Raw genomic sequence first — 27,209 nt, forward strand, 5'->3', positions numbered from 1 at the left:
AGGCATCCTCTGTCATCATAACTGAATTAATAATACTTGACAATCCATCTAACATATGAGGCTCTCTAAAATATCACCTCACTATATAAAAAAAGAAAACACTTAAAAACACACCAAACACGAGGTGAATTGTCAAAAAGCAATCGATACATTTATTACATGTATGTTGAGTTCCTCCTCTCACCTTCTCAGATCCCAGACCCTGACAGAGTTCCCTGCTGCTGCGTAGAGAACGGCCCCGTTTGGGTTGAGAGCGATCTGGTTGATCTGGTTCTCTCCTGCCGGGATGGTGACGGTCCGGCTGCTGTTAGACGCACTGATTTCACCCACATTCACCTGACCAGAAGACCTGAACACACACACACACACACACACACACACACACACACACACACACACACACACACACACACACACACACACACACACACACACACACACACACACACACACACACACACACACACACACACACACACACACACACACACACACACACACACACACACACACACACACACACACACACACACACACACACACACACACACAGGAGATGAATCTACAGAAAGTTATAAGGGGTCAAAAAGAACCTTACTCCGGGGTTCTCCAGTGGCGTAGTGGATGGCCGGCCTTCGTTGCAGTGGTCGCGGGTTCAAATCCGACCCGTGGACCTTTACTGCAGGTCATCCCCCCTCCCTCTCTCTCTCTGTCTCCCCATTTCAACTCTGTACTATCAAATAAAGCTTGAAAATCCCAAATAATAATCTTAAAAAAAAATTTAAAAAACAGTACCGGTACCTTACTTTAACGCACACTCACCCAGACATCATGTACGAATATGCAAGTCGGAGTAAAATATAAATATGAAATGTTTTGGTTGAGATGTGACAGACATTAAAGTTTATCATTGTAATCTTGTCAGGAAATCTTAATGAGTTATTTAAAAACTGTTGCTCCGAAACAATCCCATTACAGATGTGAGTTGTTTTGACGGACAGAGCTGAAGACCGCTGAAGATTTCAACATTTTAATTCACAATTAGGAATGATGTACTTTTAAGACCATTCAGAGCCTATTTGTAAAAAAACACGTATTTCTTGCTTGAAGAATTTAAATTTCAACAGATAAAAGCTCCTTCTCCATCTCTATCATTTCAAGAAGATATTGTCATTCCGTGTATGAAGTAACTGATGCCAAAACACACGTTCTTCTGAACATAGGGACAAAATAATAACGCATTTCATACTGCAGCCCAAAGCCCCCCCTCAAGACTCACGTGAGAGTCCTGATGCACTTGGCTGAGTCCCTGATGTCCCAGACTTTGATGTAGGAGGTGGAGACGGTGAAGACCAGGCTGGAGCTGTAGCGCACTGACACCACGTTGTTAGGGTGACCGGCCAGGGACATTATCTCCTGACCCGTCACCAGGTTCCACACCTTACACGTCCGGTCTGAGGAATAACACACGGTCAGTCGGCCATTTTGGTTTAGTTGAGTTTAGTTTAGTATATTCACAGTCATCATATCATTAAAGGCCTACTTCACCGGTTGGAATATGAAGGTGTATTGAACTCGGAGATCCTATTTAGTATAAATGTGCAACATTTTTTTAAATCGGATCATCTTAGCCTGAGAAAAGGCAGAAAGAGTGTTTCATGGTCTCACTGTCTAACCCTACAGTTTCCGTCTTGTGACATCACAGTAAGGGTCAGGATTAACAGGACAGCTGGGCCAAGGGAAGACTGAGGGAAGAAAAACCTCATTCATTATATTATAATAGTTATTTTATAATGATAGAAAGCTGGTTCCATATGGGTGAAGTATTCCTTTAAGAAACATCTTCATGGTACACTTTTTGGAATTGTAAAACGTGTAAAAATGGGGTATCAAATAAGATAGCAAAAGCTTTTCGGAAGGGGCTGGATAACATTAAACATACAAAAGAATAAATAGCCTCTAAAACACAATAAACACATTATAAATGGATACCACAAATACAGACAATCACAGTTCAATAGTATGTACTGTATATAATGTGTCATCAGCAGTTTTGCCTTAAAAATGTTCTGTTAAATTGGAGGCATATTATGGCCTAAACATTATGTCTCAGAAATGCAGGGAGCCTGCTGAGAAGAGGATGTCGAAATTTGAACAACAGCAGAGTGTGGCTTGAGACTATACATAATATAAATACTATACATAATATTATGTAACACATGTGTTCAGACTGGAAGACAAATCCAGTTCTCATAAGGCACCTAATACAGACGTCAGAAAGTATGTGGTTAACCATAGAAACCCTAAGGGGGTAAATGGGTGCTTCAACCAAATTGATTGCCTATACATTTACATTCATTTATTATCATAACAAGCCTCCTTCAACATGTGTCGGCAGTGTCGTTTATCTCATCACCTCATTTACACACACATACTGTGCACATGGCAATCTTAATTAATACCTGTCAGCTTTTATTTGCCGTCATATAACGGCATGTCAAATTGCAATAAATTACCAGCACTCACAGTATAACAAGCATAGGGAATACAGATGAGGGAGAGAGAGAGAGCGAGTGAGTGAGGGTGGGTGTGAGAAAGAGAGAGAGAGTGAGAAGGAGAGAGAGAGAGGAATTAGCGTGAAGGTAAAGGATGGATGGAAGATTGTGGGTTATTAACCTTTGGATCCGGTGAAGAGCAGGTCGTCAGTGCAGTCCACACACAGCACGGCTTTACTGTGTCCCTCCGCCACGTGAACACACTGTAACGTGGCCGACCGGCTGCTCTTTGTGTTTGGCACAGGGTTTATAACACCCCTGGAACACGAACACACACACACACACACACACACACACACACACACACACACACGTATAAATATCAATCTCAATATCAATAGATGTCGCCTGGATGTACATAGACATAGGCCGGTATATGGTGTCAAGGTATTCCGCGATTTTAAAAAGTAAAGGTTTCAAAACAACTACTAGTATTTTCCATCATACCATTATAAAGGTATTAGCTAATAAGAATAATTTAATTACATATTGTATTATGTTATCATACAAGTTCAGAATATTCTATATGTTGTTTAAAAAAAAAAATTTAGATTGTGTTCAGCAGGAATTATATATTTTTTTTTTCACCCAGATATTTCAAAATAAAAACACATTTTAAAACTTAAATCGCAATACCGTGATATTATGAAACTGTGGGAATTTTTGCTTAAGGTTATCACACCATCAGAATATCATACTGGCCCATGCCTAGAAGTACAGTAAGGCTGCCAAATGATCAGAGGCCGGGCGGCACATTATACAGTATGAATCACACACACCCACCCTCACACACACACACACACACACACACACACACACACACACACACAACCAGAGTCATGCACAGCTGATTAGCACGATGCTGCAAACCAAAAATAGAAACGTGATGACAGCAACGGTGCCAAAGACAAATGAGGAGGAGACAGCTGTGAGCCGAGTCGCAGTCGTTATTGTGCAGGAAGGAAAGAAATGCAAAGGAACCAACAAAATACCCGCGCATAGAATTCAGGTGTTCCTCTCCTCAAGCCCTTAATACATTAAAAAAACACCCAAGTAGGGGCACTCCGGTGGCGTAGTGGATAGAGCGCGTACCATATTGGCTCCGGCCTTCGTTGCAGTGGTCGCGGGTTCGAATCCGACCCGTGGACCTTTACTGCAGGTCATCCCCCCTCTCTCTCTCTCTCTCTCTCTCTCTCTCTCTGTCTCCCCATTTCAACTCTGTGCTGTCAAATAGAGCTCGAAAATGCCAAAAAAATAATCTTAAAAAAAAAAAAAACACCCAAGTAGACAAAGACAGACGATCATCGGAAAATGGCAGTGTTGGATCTTCAGGGAATCAAAGTCCATTGCATCACAGAAGGGTTGTTAAGATCGATCACTAATTGGCTGGTCGGTCGTGTTGACAAATTAGCGTCCGATGGATTCCTTGTCCATTTGCTACTCTGACAGTTGTAGCCGATGAAGGAGAACAGATCCAGTTGTCGATTTGTGAATGAGTGAGCTTCAAAGAGGTCTGTTGTGTGCAGAACAAAAGCCTCGCTGAAATGGAAAAAAGGCCGGGGTAATCAGAAGAGGATTCAGGCTCAATCGCTCCAGTAGCCTGACGATGCCACTGTCTGGGTTTATTATAATTATCTATTGATTTGTTTTTAAACCACATTAACGCTGCTTGTCTACCTACTGTTCTGTGTTAAGTGGGGGGGTGGGGGGGTTTGTGGGGGTAACCAGTCTGATGGAATGCCTGGTCTCTTGACTTTCATATTCTAAGTCTTGTACTGTATTATGCAAAACAGTGTGCAAGGATTGAATTCACACCATGTGATTTTTTGTGTTTCAGAGTCACCTGTGCCCTCTCCACCAACAGTGACATTTGTAGTGAACCATTGTGGCAGATAAAAACAGATAAGTTGTACTTGGTTGGATTGGATAGAGGAGGGGAAGCAGAGCGGAGGAAACGCTTGGAGGACAGGTGGAGGCATCCATCCTTTCTAGCGGGAAAGAGAATTTGACAATAATGCTATTGATTTAAAAGCTAATGAGTTCCTTTATTCCATTTTTCTTAATCAGACTGTTTTAAGTGCAACAGCCTAGAGGAATTCAAGTGATTTGGTGTGGTTAAGCCACCTTTAAATACCATATTTAAATGTATACATGGACGGTGGATAAAAATCCTCCATTTTATGAGACATTTTACCAATACCATAAATGCACTAGTAGTCAACACTTTGTGCTGACGTGAAGTCAACTACAGATTTCTAGACTACGATATACTCATCCAAATGATAAAAATGCATTGAGAAATATCAATACGACACTGCAACATCACACTTAAAATGTGTTCTACGAGTGTCTCTACTTTAACTTGGTAATACACCAACACAGCATTTGACAAACGTACAGATTTTTAGAGTACAATGCTGCCGCTCATCATTAACACCTTTAACCAAAACCCTATTCTGACTCTCTGGGCAGGCTGGTGTCAATTTTTACAATCTTACTTATCCCGCAGGGCGCTTGCAGTGCGCCCCAGATACTCTGGCATATGGCTAAAGATGGCGGCGCGGCTACTGGGACCAGGGATGAGTGTGGGGGAGAGAGGAAGTGGCGGGCTGCTCGTCAGGCTTCTGATGACTGGGCTGTGAAGGGAAGACAGTTAGGAGCTGCTAATTAAGCCGCGGCATAATTAACGTGTGTTAGGCTGTTTACACACTTGTGGCAGCAGCGTGGGCGGACTGCATGGGGACGCAAGCTGCCTTCACGTCATATGGAAACTTGTCAAGAAATAAGTCAAAGTGTTCAGACTTTACTGAGGTTTTCTTTTATTGTTTGGAGTTTAGGCCAGTAGCATTCATGGTGTCCAATCATGACAGGTCCCTGCCAAACCAGAGGTCCACATAAACATTTTACTGTAGTTCATTAAATGTATTTCTTTAAAAGAGGTTAAAATATTAAAAGGAATTTAGTCAACTCAAGTCAAATTATATATTATTATCATCATAACTCAAAAGGCTTCTCACAAATTTAACATATGATAGCCCTCGATCTTCACATCAAGCTGCTACACCATTTGTTCTGGAGGCTTTTGGCGAACATCACGAGTATAACGCACATTTTATCACCGCATCTACTTTCAGCATCTAACTAAAGCAAAGCAAGCATGATGCTGTGACGCCCTCACACACATCAGAATACTGAATTAATGGACGCATTAAAAAAAATGCAGAGAATACTTAGATTCTTATCGCGTCACAGAATGTCACATTAAGCCTGAGGGTGGGAGCAGAGTAAATGCTATGTTTACTCTTTAGCCTAAAGGGTTCATTTAAGATCCTCTGGGGGTTTCCTGTCCTATTTCCTAAAGCTTCCTGTCCGTCTCTACTGCATGCTATCAATAAAGGCTAAAATAAAAAATTAAATATATATAAATGATAAAAGGTTAATTCTGTGTATCTGCGCAATCCCAAAGTACCATGTATTATAAAATGTATTATTATGTTTTCTGTATGAGAGTTAATAAATCACACTTTAATAACCACTCGAAATCTAAGATACACAGCTTTTTTTATAACTTAGCAAAACTGATGTTGCCATGTGACATGAAAGCAGCATCAGTACTCATATAACGACCCCATGCACTCACACACTGACTGCCTGTTGCGGTGCAGAGTCAATGTAAAGTCAATGTTGTCTTCAAGTTGCCAATTTCATGAGAACAGTTCACTCATCACATTCTTCCATTTCAGTGTCACTCACAAGAAATTTACAGAAAAGACAAAGAAAGGGAAAGAACGAACGGAGATTTCCTCAGTGAGTGAAATGCATACAGAATAGTAGAGGCATCGAATAAGCAAGTTCAACACTGAATTTGAGTCAGAAGTAGTGAAATAGAAAACCCTTCCCATTACATCTCATTAAAAGAGACATAATATCTAACTAAATACAGACAGTGTGACTTTAAATTCAGCACAGAACTTGTCAGGTCATAGGTAATCACACCAGCAGAGCAGTTTTTGGATTAAGTTGAGAGATCACATGCTTCTCCCAAAAGCAGGAAAACCGAGAGAAAGAGTATTAGTAGAAGTTGAAGTTTGAGCCTTTTTTTTGTTCTGGCTTTTGCGGGCAAACACCTTTTCGGCACGGCAACAAGCTCTTACTGTTTGATCTCCTTGACCTTTGCCCTCTCGGCGGCCTGTGCCTTCTCATAGGTCTTCCTGCGAAAGAGCGGCGAAGGCTCCGGCGTTCGCTTTTCCAGCCCTGACGAAGTTCTAGAGCCAGAGCTGATCGTTTGGTTTTCAAATCAAACCGGTTATCCACAAAAACAACAACAACAACAAAGAATAATAATGAACACAACAGAAGGATGTAAAAAAATAATAATAATTTAAATAATGGCAATAGTGTGAAGGGGGATGAGCATGCAGAGATACACACAGAAACACGGTTACCTGATTTTTTTTTTTAAAGGCCCAAAACAGTGGTGGGTTCGTCGCCAAGCTCATGTTTAAGTAACTACTGAGGACACTGTGCAGATTTTGTGCTACGCTCAAATATAATTCTCTTACTTTATTTGGTGGTAGATCACTCTCAGAGAAGGTTTTTTTCCCTCGCATACAAGGCAATGCACTTAAGGTAAAAGCATAGCCGTTAACCAGCCAGTTATGAAGCGCTCCGGTTAGTATTTTTGCTTTCAAACTAAGCTGTAATAAAGAATTAGGAATGCAATTTTCTTTTCTTTTTTTTTTGCAGGTGACAGCTATAAATAAGCCATAGAAATGTTAATATTGAATCCTGTCTCTCCATACTTAATTCTACCTCAAAGGAGCCATCAGTGGGAGCGGAAGGTGAGGCCATTTGAAGTGGGGATGCTCATGAATAATGTCAAACAGAATTGAATACAGCAGCGGATGTAGTAGCGGCAACATCAAAAACATGCAGGAAGGAAGGAAGGAAGTAAGTAGTAATTATTGTGTTAGCATAGCAACAGAGTGGCGGGGGCCTGGACTTACATGCTGCCCATTTTAGAGGAAAAGCCGGGGGAGAGAGCAGTGTAGTCCCTGACTGATGAGCCTGATAGGTCCACGTCTGCTGCTGCCTCGGGAGTCTCCGTTAACTGAAGCATGGGGCCGGAGAAGTCTGTGTTTGGAGCATCGATGGCCGAGTCGCTGTTAGCGTACAGCAGCTCCATCTGAGTGGTGGTTCTCCTCCGAGCCTGGGCAGAATGGACAAGGGAAGGGTTAGGGTTAGATTGGAGGTAACTGGGGGAACACTAGGGAAAGTAGAGGATGGTGATAGTATGCATTAGAATACCTTGCTTCTTGTTTTGCCCTCTCCACAGAGTTTCATGAGATCCGACGTCAAGGTGCTACAGGGGATAGATGAGTTCAACGTTAGGATGTGACATAAACATATAGAAGGTCATGACGCAACATAAATATATAATATATAAGGTCTCCCTTGCAAAATAGTCTTCGGTCTCAATGGATACCTGTATAAATAAAGGTTAAAAAATTATATATAAAAAAAAAAAATAATAATAATAATAATAATAATAATTAGGGGAAGGTGGGGTGATTTGTGCATTTTGGAAGTTGCAAAACCCCTTGTTTCTAGAAAACCGTGGAAGAAATTGGAAATGTGACCACATATTTAAGAAGAGCCATCCATTTGACTCATCCTGTAAAGAAGGGAGACACAAGGAATAAGATATAAGCACATTTAAGCTCAAAAAACTGTGTTTTGCCTTTCAAAGTAAAATTTCCATGATCAAGGTTTTTTGATTATTGTGTCTGAACAATTATAGACACGTTTGAAAACATTTGACACATGTTTTAGTGCTTTGGTATGCTACACTTTGAGTCTATATAGTTAGCACAATGTCAACCCTAAATTGCTGCATCATGCCTATTATCCAAAATTCTGGGGATGGGGTGATTTGTGCACAAGGGCCTGGGTGAGTTATAAGTAAGTAAGTAAGTAAAATGTATTTATAAAAGCACATTTATGACAGTTTGCACTGTCCAAAGTGCTGTACATAGTGCATTCAGTAGGTAAACAATGAAGGTAAAATAACAATAACCAAAATAAAAGACGTAAAGCCCATACATCCACATAAACACAGATAGTAGTGCAGAGGTAAGTAAGTAGTGCAGAGGTTAATGGGGAGGAAACACCAGGGTGTACATATGGGTTTTGAGCCTTGATTTAAAGGCAGAAATGTAGGGGGAATCACATTTGTCAGGTGGCAGTTGGTTCCACAAGCACGGAGCAACTAGTGCAAAGTACATTTCTGAGAGTTGTGCCAGTGGCATGGCTGTATACGCTGGTCACCAAAAGAAAGTGATTGTCTACAGTAGCTCAGAAGAGAGTGACATCTCAATTCCACTTAACGACACCACTGATGAGAGTTCAGATGGCCAGAAAGATGATGATGGTGACTTTGTCATTGACAAGACAACTTTTTTTCCGAAAGCTATATTTCTTAAACAGTTTATTCCAGATCCAAAGTTTTTATTGCCAGGGATGCACAACATCCTGAAATATATGTACATATTTGAGTTGGAGACATAACTGTCAAGGCCTCACTTTAAAATCACTTTGAGTAAAAAGTTGCACAAATCACCCCACCTTCCCCTATAATAATTATAATAATAAAACTGGTATAAGGCAAAAACAACCCAATAAAACATTCAGTAGCACAACACAAACTATTAACATAAAATAACATAACATTATATAAACATACATGTTGTAAGAGACGTACACAAGAGACAATGTAATATTGTAATGCTAGACAACATAATGTCACAGCACAAGTCCACATAACATAACATAACCATATTTGATAGAGTATGAAATGAGTGTTGGTAACACAAGTTAAGCTTACTTTCCATCTGCAGACGGGCTCTGTGCAGACTCGTCACTGCTGCTATCGTCTCCATTTTCTGTCAAATGAAATCAATAAACAATATTTAACCCTCTTGAAAGACGAGACTGAGTTAACTGCTTCTGACTTTTCTCAAATTGTTCTTAGCAAGAATGCCTGTTAAATTATTTATCCTTTTGCTCATATTTTGGATGAAGTTATTCTCTTGACTCTTTTTCTATTTTTATTTTAATAGCCGCGCAAAATGGATGTAGAAAAAGATGAAGAAGTGAAGCAGATGAGGGCCGATGTCAGCGCAGCGCCATGCTGTTCGGTCGACAAACAAGAGAGTTGCTCCTCGCTGAGCTCAATGGGAACGGATGAGACTGAAAGGAGGTGAGAGGTCAGACAGCGGTCAGGTGGGTGTGGTGTTAGAGAGAGAGAGAGAGAGAGAGAGAGAGAGAGAGAGAGAGAGAGAGAGAGAGAGAGAGAGAGAGAGAGAGAGAGAGAGAGAGAGAGAGAGAGAGAGAGAGAGAGAAAACTGCTGTTAACATATGATTAATGATTGTTCTTTATGTAATGTACTTATACTGGGGATCGTCTGCGTTTGTGGTATATTTGTTGAATTTTGCTTAATGTCTTGTTTATTCTGTTATAAGTTCAACGTTATTGGGCCCCCTCCGAAAAGCTTTCAATTAGCTCTTTTGGGGTTCTCCATTTCACGTGTCCTGCATTGCCATAAAAGGGCATCATGAACTTATTTCTCAATGATAAGACGATGACTTGTGAATGAACTAAACTAAAGCTAAGCTACATGTGGGTGAGTTGGGGATAAAAGTTAAAGATTTGATATGGGACAACAAGGTGTAAAGAATGATTAGTCCGTAGCTCCAGATGGGGTCAGCTGACCTACAGGGTTCCGACAGAGCTAAGACAACATCCAGGCTATTCCAGTATGGGTTCCTGTGGAAGGGTGTATCTGCTGTTAGGAGGTGGGTGCTAAAGCATGGGGGCTGTAGCACATGGTGAGCCAGTAGGAGGTAGAGTGTGTCCAGATGAGAGGTAGGGGAGAAGGGAAGAGGTCAGCAGACAAGATGGAGGGAAGTAGCCTGGTGGTTTGCATTTGCACCTCATGCACCTGTATTTAATGTTACGTTCAGTTAGTTTTAGTTTTTTTTTCATAGTGCAAAAGGGGGAGAAGGAACCATGCATTCTTCATGAACACAGATAAAGAGTCTAAATATGGTGTCACTTACCAGGCGAGATGTTACCTAGCTCTGTAAAAAAAAACATAAGGAAACAAAAGAAAGAAAAATGTGGGGGAACAGAAAAAAGGCAAGGCACAAATCAAAAACACCGTCCCCCAAAAATCTAAAAAAGACAACTAAAAAAACTACAGTGTAAAAGAACGACATCCTACTGAACAGAAGCTGGCAAAAATACATTTACAATGCAATTTTTTGTTGTAAAATAAACTTTTTAAACTAATTAAAAAAAATATTATAGCGAAATGATCTTTATACCAGACTTTAATTACAGTATAATTAGGCCAGCTTCTATTCAGCAGAAGGCAACAACAGGCAAGAGCATATCAACAGACCCAATCATGCAAGTGACCAGTAACCCCAGTCCACTTCCTCAAAGGCCAGATGCTTTGTAACAATAAAAACTAAATTGTTTTGACTCAACATGATTATCCCAGTCTAAAAGAAAATCTAAAATGATTCCTTGTTGTGTGATCAGCAGCTCTTCCAGGATGTGGTCTGGGTTAAAACCTTGGGTCTGGTCTGTGTGTGTTTCTGGTTCCTCGTGCCCACTCCTGGCTATCTCAACCATAGACAGTATGATCTCAACCCCTAACCAGACGTTAGCCCGTTACCTTGCAGTGCGTTCCCCAGCAGCGCGTCCAGCTCTGGGTTGAACTCGGCCTTTTCCTTCAGCATGTGGAACAGCAGCTGGTTCTGTGTGGCGCTGGTGATCTCTGTCTGCTTCAGCCGGCCCTCCATCACCTTCACCTGGGACTCCCTCTGTGCTGCCTGCAGACCCTGGGAGAGGTTTACACAATGTTTACAGGCTTATTCACAATACAACTCGTTCTCTTTTACACCAACGTCTGAGCGACATAGTCAAACAAATGCACGTGTGTCGTATGTACAGTATCTGCAGCTGATGCATTTCCTGAATGTGCTAAAATAACAATGGTACAAAAACGTTCTTTTTCGTCTTTCCATAATAGGACAAACATGGTGGTGCAACATGGCGGGCGGCACAACCCGCTCCTATGTAGATATGAAAGGCTCATTCTAAGGTTATAAAAGAAACCACAACATCTATTCTCAAGCGATTATACACTTATAAAGAATTACTTTTGAATATCATATTCAATTTCTACCAAGTCTGTTGTGCAAAACCCCTAATGCCCTTAAAAACACTTCACCTTTAAAGGACATCATTATGATTGAAATGTGGCAGATTAAGTGAAATTAGCTAATGCTCTTCTATTGTCCCAAGCAGCAACTCATGTTGGCTGTAAAGCAGCTGTAAGCAAAGGCAGAGGTGATATTTTAATAGTATTATTGTTGGTACCTTGTTTATGGCCACTGTCATGAAGTGATCCAACAGATAGCGAGCTTCTGTCATAGTACAGGAACTAACCACGGCGGAGATGTCCACCGTGTCGCCTTCCTCCTGGAAAAGAACGAGAATAACACATTTTTTGGAGGGTTTAGTCATTGGAAATTCAATTCCTAGATATAAAAAAAAAAGCATTCATCAAATACATTTTTTCTAATAAACTCCACTTGAACTGTTCAGGGCTGAAAAGTAGATGGTAATGATATAATACTTATTTATGATCTATACTATTTCTGCTCAATTCAAGCTTAAAAAAAAACTAGCAAACAAACATATTAACTATGGAACTTTCCAGGAGTTCTCATCCTGTTACCTTGGCCTCCTCCAGCTGCATGATGTTGGCCTGACAGTCTGCGATGCTGTCGTTGATGTAGTCGATGTTGGCGCTCAGAGCGTCCACTTCCTCGTTGAGGGGAACTGTCGCTGTCTTCTCACCCTCTGGTCCCTCCCTCACCAGACGGTCTCTCTTCCTGATCACTTTCTCCTTACGCTTGGTCAGCTCCTCTCGTTGCTGTGAGAGAGAGAGAGAGAGAAAAAAAACAGCTTTTAACAGATTACAGCCCACGGAGAGGTTTTCTAAATGTTTACACTGAAAAGTGAGGTACGGGTTATAAAATCCTTCTTCAAGGTCAGGATTTGACACCAAATTCCAGCAAACCAACCTCAGTTGTATCTATCTATCTATCTATCTATCTATCTATCTATCTATCTATCTATCTATCTATCTATCTATCTATCTATCTATCTATCCATCCATCCATCCATCTATCTATCCTAGGCTGGTAATACTGTTTTACCTTGAGTAGACGGTTCATGTCGGCCTCCATGTTGGAGATGGTCATCCTCTGCATGATGACGTCAGACATGCGTCGCTCCAGAGATTGCCATTTGTTGCGTGCGATCCTGGTGGAGTAAACGCCCGCTGTACGTCTGTAGGAAAGCCTTCACACACAAACAACAACAACTACATCAGTCAATGACGTGAAAGGATGACTACTGGCATAAATATTCAGCAGCCTGCTGTCTGAGTGAGTGAGTGAGTGAGTGAGTGAGTGAGTGAGTGAGTGAGTGAGTGAGACAGACAGACAGAGAGAGACAGAGACTGACCTTGTGCCGTTGGGAGCAGCGTTCCCGGAGGAGTACATGCGTCCAGATGGAGGTCTGTAGTCCTGTGTTGGGTCTTTCCTCACGATCTTACCTGAGGTGGGCCGGGCCTGCCTCCGAAGAGCCGTAACCTGAAACACACACACACACACACACACACACACACACACACACACACACACACACACACACACACACACACACACACACACACACACACACACACACACACACACACACACACACACACACACACACACACACACACACACACACACACACACACACACACACACACACACACACACACACACACACACACACACACACACACACACACACACACACACACACCCACACACACACACACACACACACGGCAAACAGAGAAGTGAGGACAGGGGAACACTTAAAGCATACCAAGTATATTTCTGCATTTCCAGTATATTCCTCCTGCTCACCTCCTCAGTCTTCCTCCTCAGAATCAGCTCCTGTTGCCTCTTCTGAGCCTCCAGTAACTTCAGCTGGTGCTGGAAACACAACCACAGGGTCAACAATGGTTCAGTGATGAACACTGAAACTCATGGTCCAGAGATTGATTAAAGGTGAAGTAAGCGGTTTATTTATGTTAATATAAGTGTTAAATCGCTCTTTATTCATACAGTGACCACTTACATATTGTGCGTGTTTCATAAAGCCAATCTCTCAGTCAGCTGCTCTGGATTTAATCGGCAAATAAACTTTTTGGGGGATCCCGAAATTAATATCCAATCACAAGAGAGAACGCTACAAACCGACACCCGTCTCACTCATGGTCTCACTGCCGGTGCACGCCAGAGCGACACATGGGTGAATGTGGCGGAGCAGGTAAAAATCCTTCCCAATGTCTGTTTTGATGGTTTTTATCACACTTATGTATCGGAGATGATGCTAGATAACTCGCTGCTTGGAGACCGCAGCGCATTAATGTGGTGACGTAGGGACGAGCGAGGGGACTGCTAACTGCAGTAACTGACAGGAAGTTAGCTAAAAGAACCATTCCGCTTACAGCACCTTTAAGCAGACTATGAATCAGATGGTCCACCGTCACACCAACCTCCTGTTTGCGCTGATCTTTCTTTAAAGTAGCGATTTCTCTGTTCCTGCGAGACTCGTTCATCCTGTTCTTCTCCTGCTGCTCCTTCATCTGCTTCATGAGACGCACCTGAGACAGTCAAACAAACAATATGTCATATCATATCCACAAATATCTAGAAACATATGTTAATATCTGTTTGTGAAAGTTCTCATAAGATTTTACACAATGCTGGTCGAGCATAGGGTATATTTACAGTAAGGATAGTCCTACGGAAATTTACAGTAAAGATAGTTAGACAAAGATGACAGAGAAGATATGAGACAAGAAGCTGATTGGGTACATAATGTCCAATTACACCTGCTTGATTTAGAACTGTGTTATCATATATACTGATATGTTAATAACATAATACTGACTATCCAAGCTAAATTGATCTGTTAAGGGCTAGGACTAGATAAGGTTTTTTACTTCCTCCTACCCCCTTTCGAGCACGTAGAAAGTATGTCTGTTGTTTCTTTTATTTTTTTATTTATTTTTTATTAATTCATTTATTACTATTTAAACTTGATTTTTTTATTGCTTGCATGTTCGAAATAAAAGACAATAAATCACTCAATCAATCAGTTTCGTGGCAATTGATTTAGGTCAATTTAATCCCAATGGAAGCACATTTTTACTAGCCTGGCATTCCCAGACCTGCCACTAGGCGCTGGCAAATTAAATTTCCTGCGCGTGTTGGTCTGGACACGCTCCGTTGAAGCTTATCAAGAAAGCCAGAAATCTGGCGGGCGCGCCAGAGCCCCTTATATAGTACTCTGGGGAGGACGTAACCGGATGACGACAGTGACGTGCATGCGACGTCGAAGCCGTGATAGTAAACATCAGAGATGGCTGCGGATATGTTGTGTGAGTTTGAGACTGCTTTGGCCTCGACCCTTAACGATTTGGAAGACGGCACTCAAATATTTCATTAGCAAGTAAGTGGAATGTTCTATTTTGCCGACCGACAACGGCAAACGTTTAATTTAACAGTTTAACAGCTGTTCGCTAAAAGGGGCTTACGTCGCCTTGTGCATCGCTCTGATTGGTTGTAGTGCTATCCAACTGCGTGCAGTGGCATTTGAAATGCACGAGTAGCCCCTTGAGTTGGAAATTACAATTGATCGTCGCCAGACCCTCTATCGTTCAAGATATCAGGGTCTGGATTTCCAGGCTACATTTTTACCTAAAAACACAAAAAACTTAGAGAAATAGCAGTCAGAAAGACCTCAAATTTCCCCCTTATCAAGCATCACTGTTCACTACAGTACTATCGCAGTCCTACCTTGGTCTTCTTCATTTCGCCCACGTCCACCTGCAGCTTCTTGAGTTGTTTCTCGTACTGCGTTTGGTTCTTGAGCAGCCGGGCGTGTTCCTTCTGAGCAGACTGCAGCTTGTGAAGCTCCTTGTTCATCAGGCTCAGCTTCTTCTCGTACTCCACCTTGATCTTACGCGCCTTGTCTTCTGTGCCCGTCTCCACTGAAGCTAAAGGGTTCAACAAAAAACAATAGAAAAAAAACCGAATCCTCCATGAAAAAATACACAGAATGCAAAAATGCTGTAAAATATTTGAAATAACACAAAGGCTTATAGTTGGAACACTTAAATATGTAACGCCTGCGTTGTGTTGCTGATGCGAAACACATTTTCTACAAACCTTGATCATTAGTTGTCAAAACAACTAAAGATGAAGTTAGTCCAACGTTTTTTGTGTGCGTTTTGTTTCTTCTACATTGAAAAAAAGGCAAGCTGAAAACTCCTCCAGGTTTTTATGCCTGCATCAGACACATCTTTGATCATTTAGAACTGATAGACACAAGTGTATCTGTCATGGTTTGGCTGCTGGCAGAGATCCTTCACAACAACCGACTTTAACAGGATTCTCTGAAGGGAATAAAGTCTGCAGAGCTTTCTCAAGTCCAAAACAATTATAAAGTAAGACAATATGAACTAAAATAGACTCTGCTGTAAGACGGAAACAAACTGATTGGAATGCACCGATACCTTTAGGGGCCGAGCACATTTTATAGCCTACTGTATTGTATTGTATATCATGTATATTGTACGCAGTGTATTAATACAGTGCAATGCAGCAATATCTTACTCATGTTCTGTAGGACCCGGTCCCTCTCCAGCTGTGTGTCTCTGATCTTGCACTGCAGCATCATGAGTTTCTGTTCATACTGCTGTTTGAGTGTGTGCAGGCGTCTCTGGCTGTTCTCCAGCTCGTCTATCAGCTTCTGCTTGATGGCGATCTCACAGGTGATGTTGGCCAGGTCGGCCTGGAAGTTCTCTGTGGGACACATGGAGAGATTAGGTATTCACGTCCACAGTACGGTCACAAAGTGGGTGTTATTATCCCATTAAGACCTAAGTAGGACGAACAAAACTCCCTTCTACTAGTCTACTAGGGATTTCTGAAAAACTGCCCACAAAGTCAAGGTTTACTAAATAGTTTATTTTTCTTTAGCAGATGAAGATTTAAAAGTTGGAACCCTTGGCTTTAAATGTAAATCAATTCCCTGCAATTAATTTTAAAAAGAAAAATCAATAAACATCCTTAAAAAAAATATTTGAAAATGATCAAATTTCTCTAGTTGCCCACAGAAATATAAAAATTAAAACCATTTTGAAGTTTAAATCCTTAGCTGTGAATCGTTGCCTTTGCCCTAAAGTTCCCCTCTTTAAATTGAAGCGTAAATGTCCCTGAAATGACTAAATGACTATTTAACTAGAGCTTGCAGGCTTGTGAATGATCCAACAGCTCCCCCTTGTGGAGAATCTTTTTTTTTTTTTCCACCTTTTTCATCGTTCTCCGAGTCAGAATCATCGGAGCTCTCCTCCACATCCATCTCCTCTTCGTCCTCATCCTCCTCCTCCTCTCCTTCCTCGTGGTCGCTGCCTTCCTGGACCTCCTGCAATACAACACAACATACGGCTCATCCTGACATCTTATCCGTTCAATGCAGATCCAATTTACAGATCAAACTAAAAGCATTCAAACGCACCATTTCTGGGTCCTCGCTGACTCTCTCAGTCATTTCCTTCTCTGTGCCCTTTTCCTGCTCGTTGTCAGGAACTTCCTCTTTGCTGGCACTGAAAGATTAAGACAGAGTTAAGAATCAAAAGGCATTATTAACCCTCTGTACACCTCCAAAAAGGGGCCTTAACACACATGTTAACAGAAATCATATTCCTATCCTAAGACATTTGCAGGTGACAAAGACATTATTTTTTTGTCAACACAGCTGAAGTTTTTGCAAATGATATATTGCATAACAGAGTTTGCATCAAGGAATTACACTGTCTTTTTGGCAAACAGTCTCTTTTGATGGACTTCAACACAATGTAGGACTGAATTTACCGCGATATGTAATTTTTTAGATGAGAAAAAAAGACATATAGATAGAGCCTTTAGCATATTCTCTTGACAACGGAGATGACACTATACTCTGCTTTCATAAGATCATTTGTGAAAAAGACAGTGCTTTATTTTTTGAAACGAAAAGGAGGGAGGCATCTCATCAGAGTCTGAACAAAACCAGAAAAAGCAAAACCAAGCATGGAAGGAATGTGCAGAGCAAAGAAAATTGGATTTGTGAATCAATTCCATGAAGCATATCTGTTGGATAAATACAGTATGTTATCCAAACACAGACGGGTTAGCAATGTATAGGTTCCACACAAACTCATCTAGATAACCCTACTTAAGACTCATCGTTTTAATGCATTTAAGTTATTCATAAATGAAATAAATACATATTTTGCCAGTGCGCTCAACCTTAAAGCACCTTTCCACGCATTTGAGGAAGTTTCAAATCTTTAACACTGTTGCAAAATGTTTCATAAAAAGGCATAACCTACTGTAGAGTATGTTATTGAAAATCTCTCCTTACACACACTTTCTAGCTCCAGTTCTCCATTAATACCCATTACAAAGTACTTTAAAACATAACAAAAAGGTGCCATAGAAAGCAGGGATGTGGCGTGCTGGGTCAATGTAGAAGCTAGGACAAATAAGGGCATATTATTAAATAGTAAAAACTTTGGTTTTATGGATGCAAGGTGCTCCTATGGTAGCAGGCGTTGATCCAGGTGAGGGAATACAGTAGCTGCCGAAAATAAATAACTAAAAAGTCAAATAAAAAGCTAAATTAGGGACAGCAAAGGGTGGGAATGGCAACAGGAGGGTGGAAGCTCTGACCAACCTGGCGTCCTCAACCTCTCCCCCCACCTGCTCCCTCTCCTCCCTGTCTCTCTCCTCCAGCAGCAGCTGGAGTCTTCAGGGTCAGAGAACGGAGCGAGGGATGAATGAAGGAAGAATAATCAGAGGGAGCTCTGCACTGAAAATACCACCCTTAAAAGCTAAAGTGCGTAACTTTTTCATATTAAATAAACGTCGGTTACATTCCAGATAGCGCGTTGACACAAAGTTGATTAAGCCTATCAGCGCCACAAAACTCTCTCTGTATTTCAATTGCAAAGGGTATAAAATCCATGCGCGATAACCGAAAGGCTTTCCTCATGAACTGACAGTGTTGTTGTATCCTAATGGGGGAAACTGTACGCACTGTAGCTTTAACCCCAAGAGCCCACAGCCCAACTCTCATCATTTTCAACATGAGGCCTCTGATCTGTCTATGATGCTGTTGTAGATTTACCATCAGGAATGTGCTCCTATACAGTGAAATTCTTATGTTACCTTATAATAATCTCCATCATCAACACTATATTCATAGGATATACATTGTTTTATATCCATGCATGAAGTCAATTAAACATTTCTTATGTATTCGCTTAATTGAGTATTGATTCACGATATCACAAAGTGAATGCCATCCATGTATGCACAGCTGCAGCAATTCATCCATTTAAAAACAGCTGATCCTCAACCAAACGTTTTCTCATTTACAAATGACTCGGTGCATCTACACCAGTCTCATTACCTTTTCTTCTTCTTCTTCTCCCGTCTCTTGAGTTTCTCCAGGTCTTTCTTGGCGATCTCGATGATGTCGGAGGTCTCTTTCTCTGGGGCCAGCATGGAGGAGGAGAAGGAGCCCGGTCCTCCGTACAGGGACTGACGGTTAGAGGCTCGGGACAGGTTCTTCCTCAAGTTCTCATTCACCGCCTCGCTCTCTAGGAGTTTGGCTCTGAGGGACAAAACACAGTATAAGGACCACATATATATTTTTTTTAAGATAATTTTTTGGCATTTTCAAGCATTATTAGATAGTACAGAGTTGAAATGGGGAGACAGAGAGAGAGAGAGAGAGAGAGAGGGGGGATGACCTGCAGTAAAGGTCCACGGGTCGGATTTGAACCCGCAACCACTGCAACGAAGGCCGGAGCCAATATGGTACGCGCTCTATCCACTACGCCACCGGAGCACCCCAGGACCACACATATGAGCCGGGGTAGAGAGTACTCTTAAGGCACTTTCAAAACTAAATAAAAAAAATTCAGATCGTTTTTACCTTAGTTCCTCAATCTCTTTGATGTAACTCGTAATCATCTTTCCAATTTCTTCATTTCCACCTTCACCTGGAAAAGAATCAACACAATTTAAGATAAGACAGAGAAAGTTTGTTTGTGTGTTCGCTTGTTCAGTTGTGTGTTTGTGTTCCTTAAAAAGAAAAGTTATACTTCTAACTAAAAGGAAAGTGTCCATCCTGTAAGTATATGTGACTTTGCAATGAGCAGAATCTGGCACTTCCCAGCAGAAATGAACTAAAGAACTTACAAAAATAACAAAATGATGTTGTGTCATGTATTTTTCCAGCCTTAATTGCAGCCTTACAGTACCTGCCCTGGCGAGTGTCTGGTTGGCCTGGTCACTGAGCAGCTGTGTGAGTCGTGCTCTCTGTGCGTCGATGGTCTCCTGCATGGCCTTCACTCTGACCCTCAGGTTACTGTTCTCTGTCTGCAGCATGGAGTTCTCATGGAACATGTCGCTGAAGCTCTCCACGCCGTCGCCTTCGCCCGCCAGACGCTTACCCTGCCAACAATAGTAGTTTTTTTTAACAATGTGTTAACTGAGTTTTAATTATGAATAAATATCAAAAAAATGTCATTGATAACATTTCCTGCATTATCATTTAAACTTCTTCCCAGAATGCTCTAATTCTTGAACATTTCCTTATTCAATCAAAAATGTTCCCTTATCTGGGGGCGCCCTTAGCTCAGTTGCTAGGGCGTCGTCGTCCACCCTCCCCCACCCCCCGTGCTGGGCCCAGCAGCAGACCCGGGTTCGATTCCAGCCCGTGGTCGTTCTCTGCATGTCACTCCCCTCTCTGCCCCATTTCACCCCTGACTCTTCTCACTATCAATAAAAGCATAAAAAAATGCCAAAAAATATATTTAAAAAAAAAAAAAAAAAATCCCTTATCTTCCCAACATATTGTACATACATCTGGAATACTAAAGATACCATTTTAGTTTTACATTTTTCTCAGTACACTTCCCCCCCTCTCTTCTTACCGTCTTGTACTCCATGAGTTCCACCTGCAGCCTAGCGATCTCCGTCCTCAGAGCGCTGATCTGCTGGCTGGCTTTGTCCTGGTTCACCATCACCTTGTTCTTGATGTTACGAGCTCTGTTTGCATATTTCAACGTGTTCAACGTCTCCATGAAGTCACGGTCAGACGGGCTGATGCACGCGATCATCACTGTTTGGCTGAGACAAGAGGGAAGAGGATTATTAATCATGTGTGGACAAAGAATGATGTACATTAAGATGAATATGTTAAAATGAATGTTCAAACCCTAGAAATATATGAATTATCTTCAAAAAAAAAGTGGACGAAAACTAATACAAACTACTTTTAAAAATGTCATTATTTTTATAGGAATATTCTTCCTGTTCCTAGCTGATGAATGCATATCAATAACTGGCTAAAAAGATTGTGAAACATGGTATATTGCTCACATCGGTTTAACTACAATGCCAGTGGAGACACATTTATATCTTCATTAAGTTTTCTTTGCTGATTTGATTTCATTGGGTCCAATAAATAATAATAATAATAATAATAATAATGGATTGGATTTATATAGCGCTTTTTCAAGGCACTCAAAGACGCTTTACAGGGTTCCAGGTTCCATTCATTCACACACAGTCATACTGGTGGTGGTAAACTACCATAGTAGCCACAGCTGCCCTGGGGCAGACTGACGGAAGCGTGGCTGCCATTCAGCGCCTACGGCCCCTCCGACCACCACCTCAAACATACAGCAGTCATACACATTCACACGAGGCAAGGTGGGTGAAGTGTCTTGCCCAAGGACACAACAACCATGACACAGGTGGCAGAGCGGGGATCGAACCGCCAACCCTTTGATCATTGGCCAACCCGCTTAACCACCTGAGCCACGGTCGCCCACAAATAAAAGCAAAACAAAGAGAATACACCAGATTATTGTTAAAGAAAAAAATGTGAAAGCATTTGTCTGACCAACCTGTTTCCTCCTAAGGAGTCCTGTAGTAGTCTAGTGAGTTTGGAGTCTCTGTAAGGCACGTGGGAGCTGCGCTTGCTGCGGTCGCCCAGAGCACTGATTACATTCCCCAGAGCGAGCTGAAGCAACAGAGACAGAGCACAGAGGGGGAAATGATATTAACAGAGCTTCATGATGTTACGTGATAGGGCATTTAAACAGTGAATAATGCCACATAATACATTCTTTGTGGATGTCTTTGTCCTTCCTGTATGCAGTATTTCTCCTCTCGCAAAGTACAGAATAGAAATGTATGAATCGAGCCACTAGATGGCAGTCAAGATCTAGAAAAAAAAAATCAATAGGCCGTGGCTTCTCTGCATCACTGACTGACTTTAATGATGCAGAGGAGGATTAATGTACATGTTGTTTGGTATTGGACACACAGCCTGGTACAGCACTTTGGTCAACTTCGGTGGTTGTTTTAAATATGCTATATGAATAATCTTCTACTTAAGATGACTTGAAAGAAGCTCACCAGTCCACAGTTGATGGAGATTCCCTCTTTGGCTCGGTCGCCCGTGGCTCCGGTTCTTTTCAGCCGCTCAGAACCGGCCAGATCCACAAAGTGAAACTTGGCCGACAGCGTCTCATACTCATCCATCTCCGAGTTACCGTTGGAGACTTTGTTATCCGTCTCATTCTCTTGCTGAGTGACAATCACACACACACATGAAAACATAGTTAAACAAACAAGCTATCAATGCTATATATATCCCTGCAGTGTCCCTTTTTAAAATGATACTGTGAGAGTGTGTACTGACATTGTCGGAGGCACAGACGCGGACTTGGCACAGGTGGATGGTGAAGATGGCGTGGGATCTGGAGCTCTGGACATTCATCTGCGTGCTGGCTGTGGTGCGAGACAGAGCGCCCAGCTTCAGACACTGCATCATCTGATAGACGGGAAGACAAAGGGCTTTAACTCACTAAGATAGGAAAACACTTATATCTATAAAAGTAGATATCAGTGCAGGAACAACTTGTATATTAATAACGAATGTACAAAAGTGTATTTGCTAAGGCCTTAAAGTGACAAAGATTGTAGTTTAAACCCTTTTTTTATGTTTATTTTAGTAATTTCATATTTGCATTCATTCTCCAACAGCAATATTTCAAAGTCTGTTACGAATACATTCACATTTTTTTTTTTAAATCCGGAAAAATATTTTGTAATCATAACAATAACAAGATGACGGGCGCACGGGCACAAGCACACACACTCTTTTACCTCTGCCTCAGAGGACACAGTCCGTGTGGTTACTCCCACTGTGTAGATTCCCCCCGTGGCGTCTTCGTGGATCTTGATGTGAGATTTCTGATCCTTGTCTCGTGTGGAGTCAAACAGGTCCAGAACCTCCTCATTATAAAGCTGCAGGGAGAACACACACACACACACACACACACACACACACACACACACACACACACACACACACACACACACACACACACACACACACACACACACACACACACACACACACACACACACACACACACACACACACACACACACACACACACACACACACACACACACACACACACACACACACACACACACACACACACACACACACACAAAACAGGTTTATTCGATTTTTGCATCTTGACAAGTAAATCTTTGGGTAATAAGAATGACAAATGTTGGAACACTATCTGCATAATGTTTGATTTGTTTGACTATCATTCATGGCTACAACTCCTTCAGCTCTTGGGTTTTCTCCAGGAATTTGGAAGACAGTCCCATGTCTGATGGAGGGGGACACCTGTCTCCTCCCATCACCCTGTTAACTCTTCCTGTCCACACCGGGACCCTCCCAGACACCTACTCTAACCCCCCCGATGACAGCTGCTACAGTTCAATTGTCAGAGTGGATGTCTTCAAATATAGCCGGTTAAATGAACAGTGTGGACATTATAAGCCTGATGAATGACTTCTCTGTTTAGCCTGTCCTGACGCTGGTTCAATTTTCAAGTCTCTTTTTCCAGCTTAAGCCGCTATGGACCCAATTATGATCCAAAACACAAAAAAATACTGTGATAGTATTTTTTTTTTCTATTATTCTGTTATTATTTCTCTATATTAATTAGTTTTTTTTTGGATTAAAAACACAGCATCTGAACAGGTTGAGAAATCAGAAAAGATTATCCATTATGCATTGAAGGAGTGAGTGTGTGTGTGTGTGTGTGTGTGTGTGCGTGTGCGTGTGCGTGTGCGTGTGCGTGTGTTTGCGTGTTTTCGAGCGAGTGAGTGAGTGAGTGAGTGAGTGAGTGAGTGAGTGAGTGAGTGAGTGAGTGAGTGAGTGAGTGAGTGAGTGAGTGAGTGAGTGAGTGAGTGAGTGAGTGAGTGAGTGAGTGAGTGAGTGAGTGAGTGAGTGAGCGAGCGCGTGCGTGAGTGAGTGAGTGAGTGAGTGAACGAGTGAACGAGTGAGCGAGTGCGTGAGTGAGTGAGTGCGTGCGTGCGTACCTCGAGGAACTGTGCGTTGATCTTAAACTCGGGTACAGGTTTGCCCTGCTCCTTGGCGGCCAGTCGTCTCTCCTCTATGCCCTTATAGAGATGGCTGACGGCTCGGGGGATGATGCCCAGCTCCTCTGCTTCAATGTTCACATCAAAGCCCGTCCCCATGGTGTAGGTCTTCCCTGAACCCGTCTGCAAAGGGAGGAGAAACATGTCACACAAAAGAATAAAAATCGGGTTGTTAAAAGTTGTTGTATGAACTCAAAAGGTGACAATGCCTTTGGGGAACCTCACCAATTTTATAAATCAAAGTCATTTTCACCAGGGTTCCTACAGCCTAAAGAGGGTTGGATTCAAGACGTATTGAATGCAACTTGGAATTAAATTCAAAATTGACAACTATGTTTTTCATTATATTATTTATTATATTTCATTTCATTTTTCGTTTGACTTTTGTTTATCCTCGGGAGACCAATTCAGGGGTGTCCCTCATTTGCAATGGCGTCGAGTATATATGGATATATGGATTGTATAAATATAAAAAAATATATATATATATAAAAAATTATTATAAAGTTATTGAGCTGTGGAAAAGGGGTAGGATTAAATAAGTTTATACTTCTTCCTACTCCTTTTCAGGCATATCAATTCAATGTTATGTTTATTTTTTGTTTATTTTGTTTATTTTTATTTGTGAAATCATTTGAACATATTCTTTGTGTTGTGTTTTCATGCTTTTAGTTTTTCTTTTTTTTTTTGATATGTCTGAAATAAAGTTTAATCAATCAATCAATCAATCAATATTATTTCAGCTCATCCAAAACAACAAGTAAAAAGCCATTAACAACTATTTTGTATAATGTCTCAATGATACCATCTTCATGGCAAAAAAAACTATATAAAAATAGATGCAACCAATTATTGAACGTCAGAAAACATGACTGATACAATCCTACTCCCAATGTCTTAGCATCTGTTATTACTTTGAAAGATTGATCCAAGACATTTCAATATCAATGAAGGTTTTATTTTTAGATGAATGAATTTCAATGCCTTTTGAAATTTTAGATTTTTAAGGATATGTATGAATCTTTGTTTAAAAGGTGTTGGGGAATAGGGGGGCGCCCTTAGCTCAGTTGGTAGGGCGTCCCCCCCCCCCCATGGGCCTCGGTCAGCAGCAGACCCGGGTTCGGTTCCGGCCCGCGGTCGTTCTCTGCATGTCACTCCCCTCTCTGCCCCATTTCAACTCTGTCTCTGCACTGTCAATAAAAGCATAAAGAAAAATGGCAATAAAATATATTTAAAAAAAAGAAAAGAAAAGGTGTTGGGGAGTAATATGGCATATGTGAAAGAAGTTGTATAAAGCATGTTGTAGGTCTGGAAGAAGCTGCACAAAATCTGATAAACTGACTAAAACAACGATGTAACTTGAAATGAAAAAAAAAAATGAAAATTCTGAACATTACACGATTATGCCCGTCTAAAACCGGGCATTAATCTGCGGCTATGTCATCCTCCTCTCTGCTTGTTTCAGTCTATCCATCAGACTGCAGGGATTTGCTCTCATTCAGCCAGGAGAGGATTAGTGAGGCCAACCACTGATGCTGCTGATAAGGTCTGTGTCACGGGCGACGGTACAGTTAATCCCAAAAGGTGCCGGATGGGGGGGGGGGGGGGGGGGGGTCAAGGTCATTGTTCTTCTGTGCAGGAAAAGTGCAGTCAAATTCAGACAAACACAGAAAGTGATACATCTTCCTTTATAGTTAGACATTGTCTCAATTTGCTCAATGAGTGTATTGTTATTGTTAAGTGTATTTGGAGATATTGGTACCACCATTGATCTGCACTTTTCCCTTGATCTACAAATTTTTTCTTTTTTTTATGTTTAAAAGATTCACTATCATGTTATGTTTAGTGTTGAAAAAGAGCAAACCATACTATTCACAATGGCGTCTCATACACATCTATTATCAAAGACAGACAATGCTCTCTGTCTCCTCTCCACATCATAACTGCTCCATTTATATCTGCAACCCAAGCGGCCACAGTTCTTGTGCTGGTGCCGAGTGGGTCGCTCTAAATCTAGATGAGTCCCTGTAAAGCCACAGAGGCAAACAGGTCTGAACCGGGCCAAACCCGCCACAGTCTACTGCTCTGTGTGTGTGTGTGTGTGTGTGTGTGTGTGTGTGTGTGTGTGTGTGTGTATGTGTGTGTGTGTGTGTGTGTGTGTGTGTGTGTGCTTTTCAGAAGTAGGCCGGCGGTTACCACGGAGATGTGGGTTAATATATGGACGCACATTTAAGGATGTAAAGCGGGCTAAAAAAAGGTGTTTGTGCACATTTCACTTCACATTGGATTGTGTGAGTGCAGTGCAGCGGGAGCTCTGTCGCCACAGCAACCTAAGCAGTAGGGGACGTAGAGGGGAGGGGCAATGGAGGCCCAAACTTGCATGTTATTTCCATGTGGTGAACTTGGCAGAGAGGGAGAGAGAGAGATGGAGAGAGAGATGGAGAGAGAGGGAGAGAATTAATGAGAAAAAGGAGGAGGGCTTCAGCTAATGATTAATTTCAGGATCCATTAATCCGCAGCTTATTTTCTAAATTAATCGTTTGATCATTAAACGTCTAAAAATACAAAAAAAGTGCCCGAAGGATTTCCCATTTCCCAAGGCGACATATTTTACTTGCTTATTTTGACCAACATTCTACAATTCATGTTCAAGTCAGTTCATTCACTGCAGTTTATTGCAGAGAGAAGATCAATGCCTCCCTCTCATATTTGTTAAAAATGAAGCCGGAGCCAGCAGCCCTTTAGCTGACCTCAGCACAGAGAGACTGGATACATGGGAAAAGAGCTGACATGGCGCTGTCCAAAGGATTCTAAAAAATCTGCCAACGAGCACCATAGCTCACAGAGTAACATGTAATATCTTGTTTGCATATATAGAATATGTACAAAACGTAAGCAGATTTCTGTATCTCC

The 27,209-nt window shown here is 41.5% G+C and overlaps 1 protein-coding gene across 2 annotated transcripts in view; it reads right to left on the bottom strand.

Moving 5' to 3' along the window:
- The window catches only part of LOC307250641 (kinesin-like protein KIF21A), a 56,276-nt gene that overhangs the window by 4,616 nt on the left and 24,451 nt on the right, over positions 1 to 27,209 (bottom strand). The window contains exons 3-30 of one of the 2 annotated variants that reach the window (XM_080027767.1): positions 24,237 to 24,419; positions 22,995 to 23,135; positions 22,528 to 22,659; positions 22,242 to 22,412; positions 21,728 to 21,843; positions 20,750 to 20,945; positions 20,075 to 20,267; positions 19,747 to 19,813; positions 19,219 to 19,422; positions 17,281 to 17,368; positions 17,073 to 17,187; positions 16,377 to 16,565; positions 15,558 to 15,757; positions 14,252 to 14,359; positions 13,617 to 13,685; positions 13,159 to 13,286; positions 12,849 to 12,993; positions 12,365 to 12,562; positions 12,004 to 12,105; positions 11,297 to 11,462; positions 10,674 to 10,694; positions 9,439 to 9,496; positions 7,863 to 7,917; positions 7,562 to 7,764; positions 6,710 to 6,832; positions 2,677 to 2,813; positions 1,280 to 1,454; positions 185 to 349 (exon numbers count right to left, since the gene is read on the bottom strand). In XM_080027767.1, the coding sequence (XP_079883893.1) occupies positions 185 to 349; positions 1,280 to 1,454; positions 2,677 to 2,813; positions 6,710 to 6,832; positions 7,562 to 7,764; positions 7,863 to 7,917; positions 9,439 to 9,496; positions 10,674 to 10,694; positions 11,297 to 11,462; positions 12,004 to 12,105; positions 12,365 to 12,562; positions 12,849 to 12,993; positions 13,159 to 13,286; positions 13,617 to 13,685; positions 14,252 to 14,359; positions 15,558 to 15,757; positions 16,377 to 16,565; positions 17,073 to 17,187; positions 17,281 to 17,368; positions 19,219 to 19,422; positions 19,747 to 19,813; positions 20,075 to 20,267; positions 20,750 to 20,945; positions 21,728 to 21,843; positions 22,242 to 22,412; positions 22,528 to 22,659; positions 22,995 to 23,135; positions 24,237 to 24,419 (3,848 nt within the window). The remainder of the gene's footprint in view (positions 1 to 184; positions 350 to 1,279; positions 1,455 to 2,676; positions 2,814 to 6,709; positions 6,833 to 7,561; positions 7,765 to 7,862; positions 7,918 to 9,438; positions 9,497 to 10,673; positions 10,695 to 11,296; positions 11,463 to 12,003; positions 12,106 to 12,364; positions 12,563 to 12,848; positions 12,994 to 13,158; positions 13,287 to 13,616; positions 13,686 to 14,251; positions 14,360 to 15,557; positions 15,758 to 16,376; positions 16,566 to 17,072; positions 17,188 to 17,280; positions 17,369 to 19,218; positions 19,423 to 19,746; positions 19,814 to 20,074; positions 20,268 to 20,749; positions 20,946 to 21,727; positions 21,844 to 22,241; positions 22,413 to 22,527; positions 22,660 to 22,994; positions 23,136 to 24,236; positions 24,420 to 27,209) is intronic. The other variant, XM_080027768.1, reaches the window with a different exon arrangement.

This window comes from Ammodytes marinus (genome assembly GCF_949987685.1).
Source record: "Ammodytes marinus genome assembly, chromosome: 5".
Lineage (NCBI taxonomy): Eukaryota > Metazoa > Chordata > Actinopteri > Uranoscopiformes > Ammodytidae > Ammodytes > Ammodytes marinus.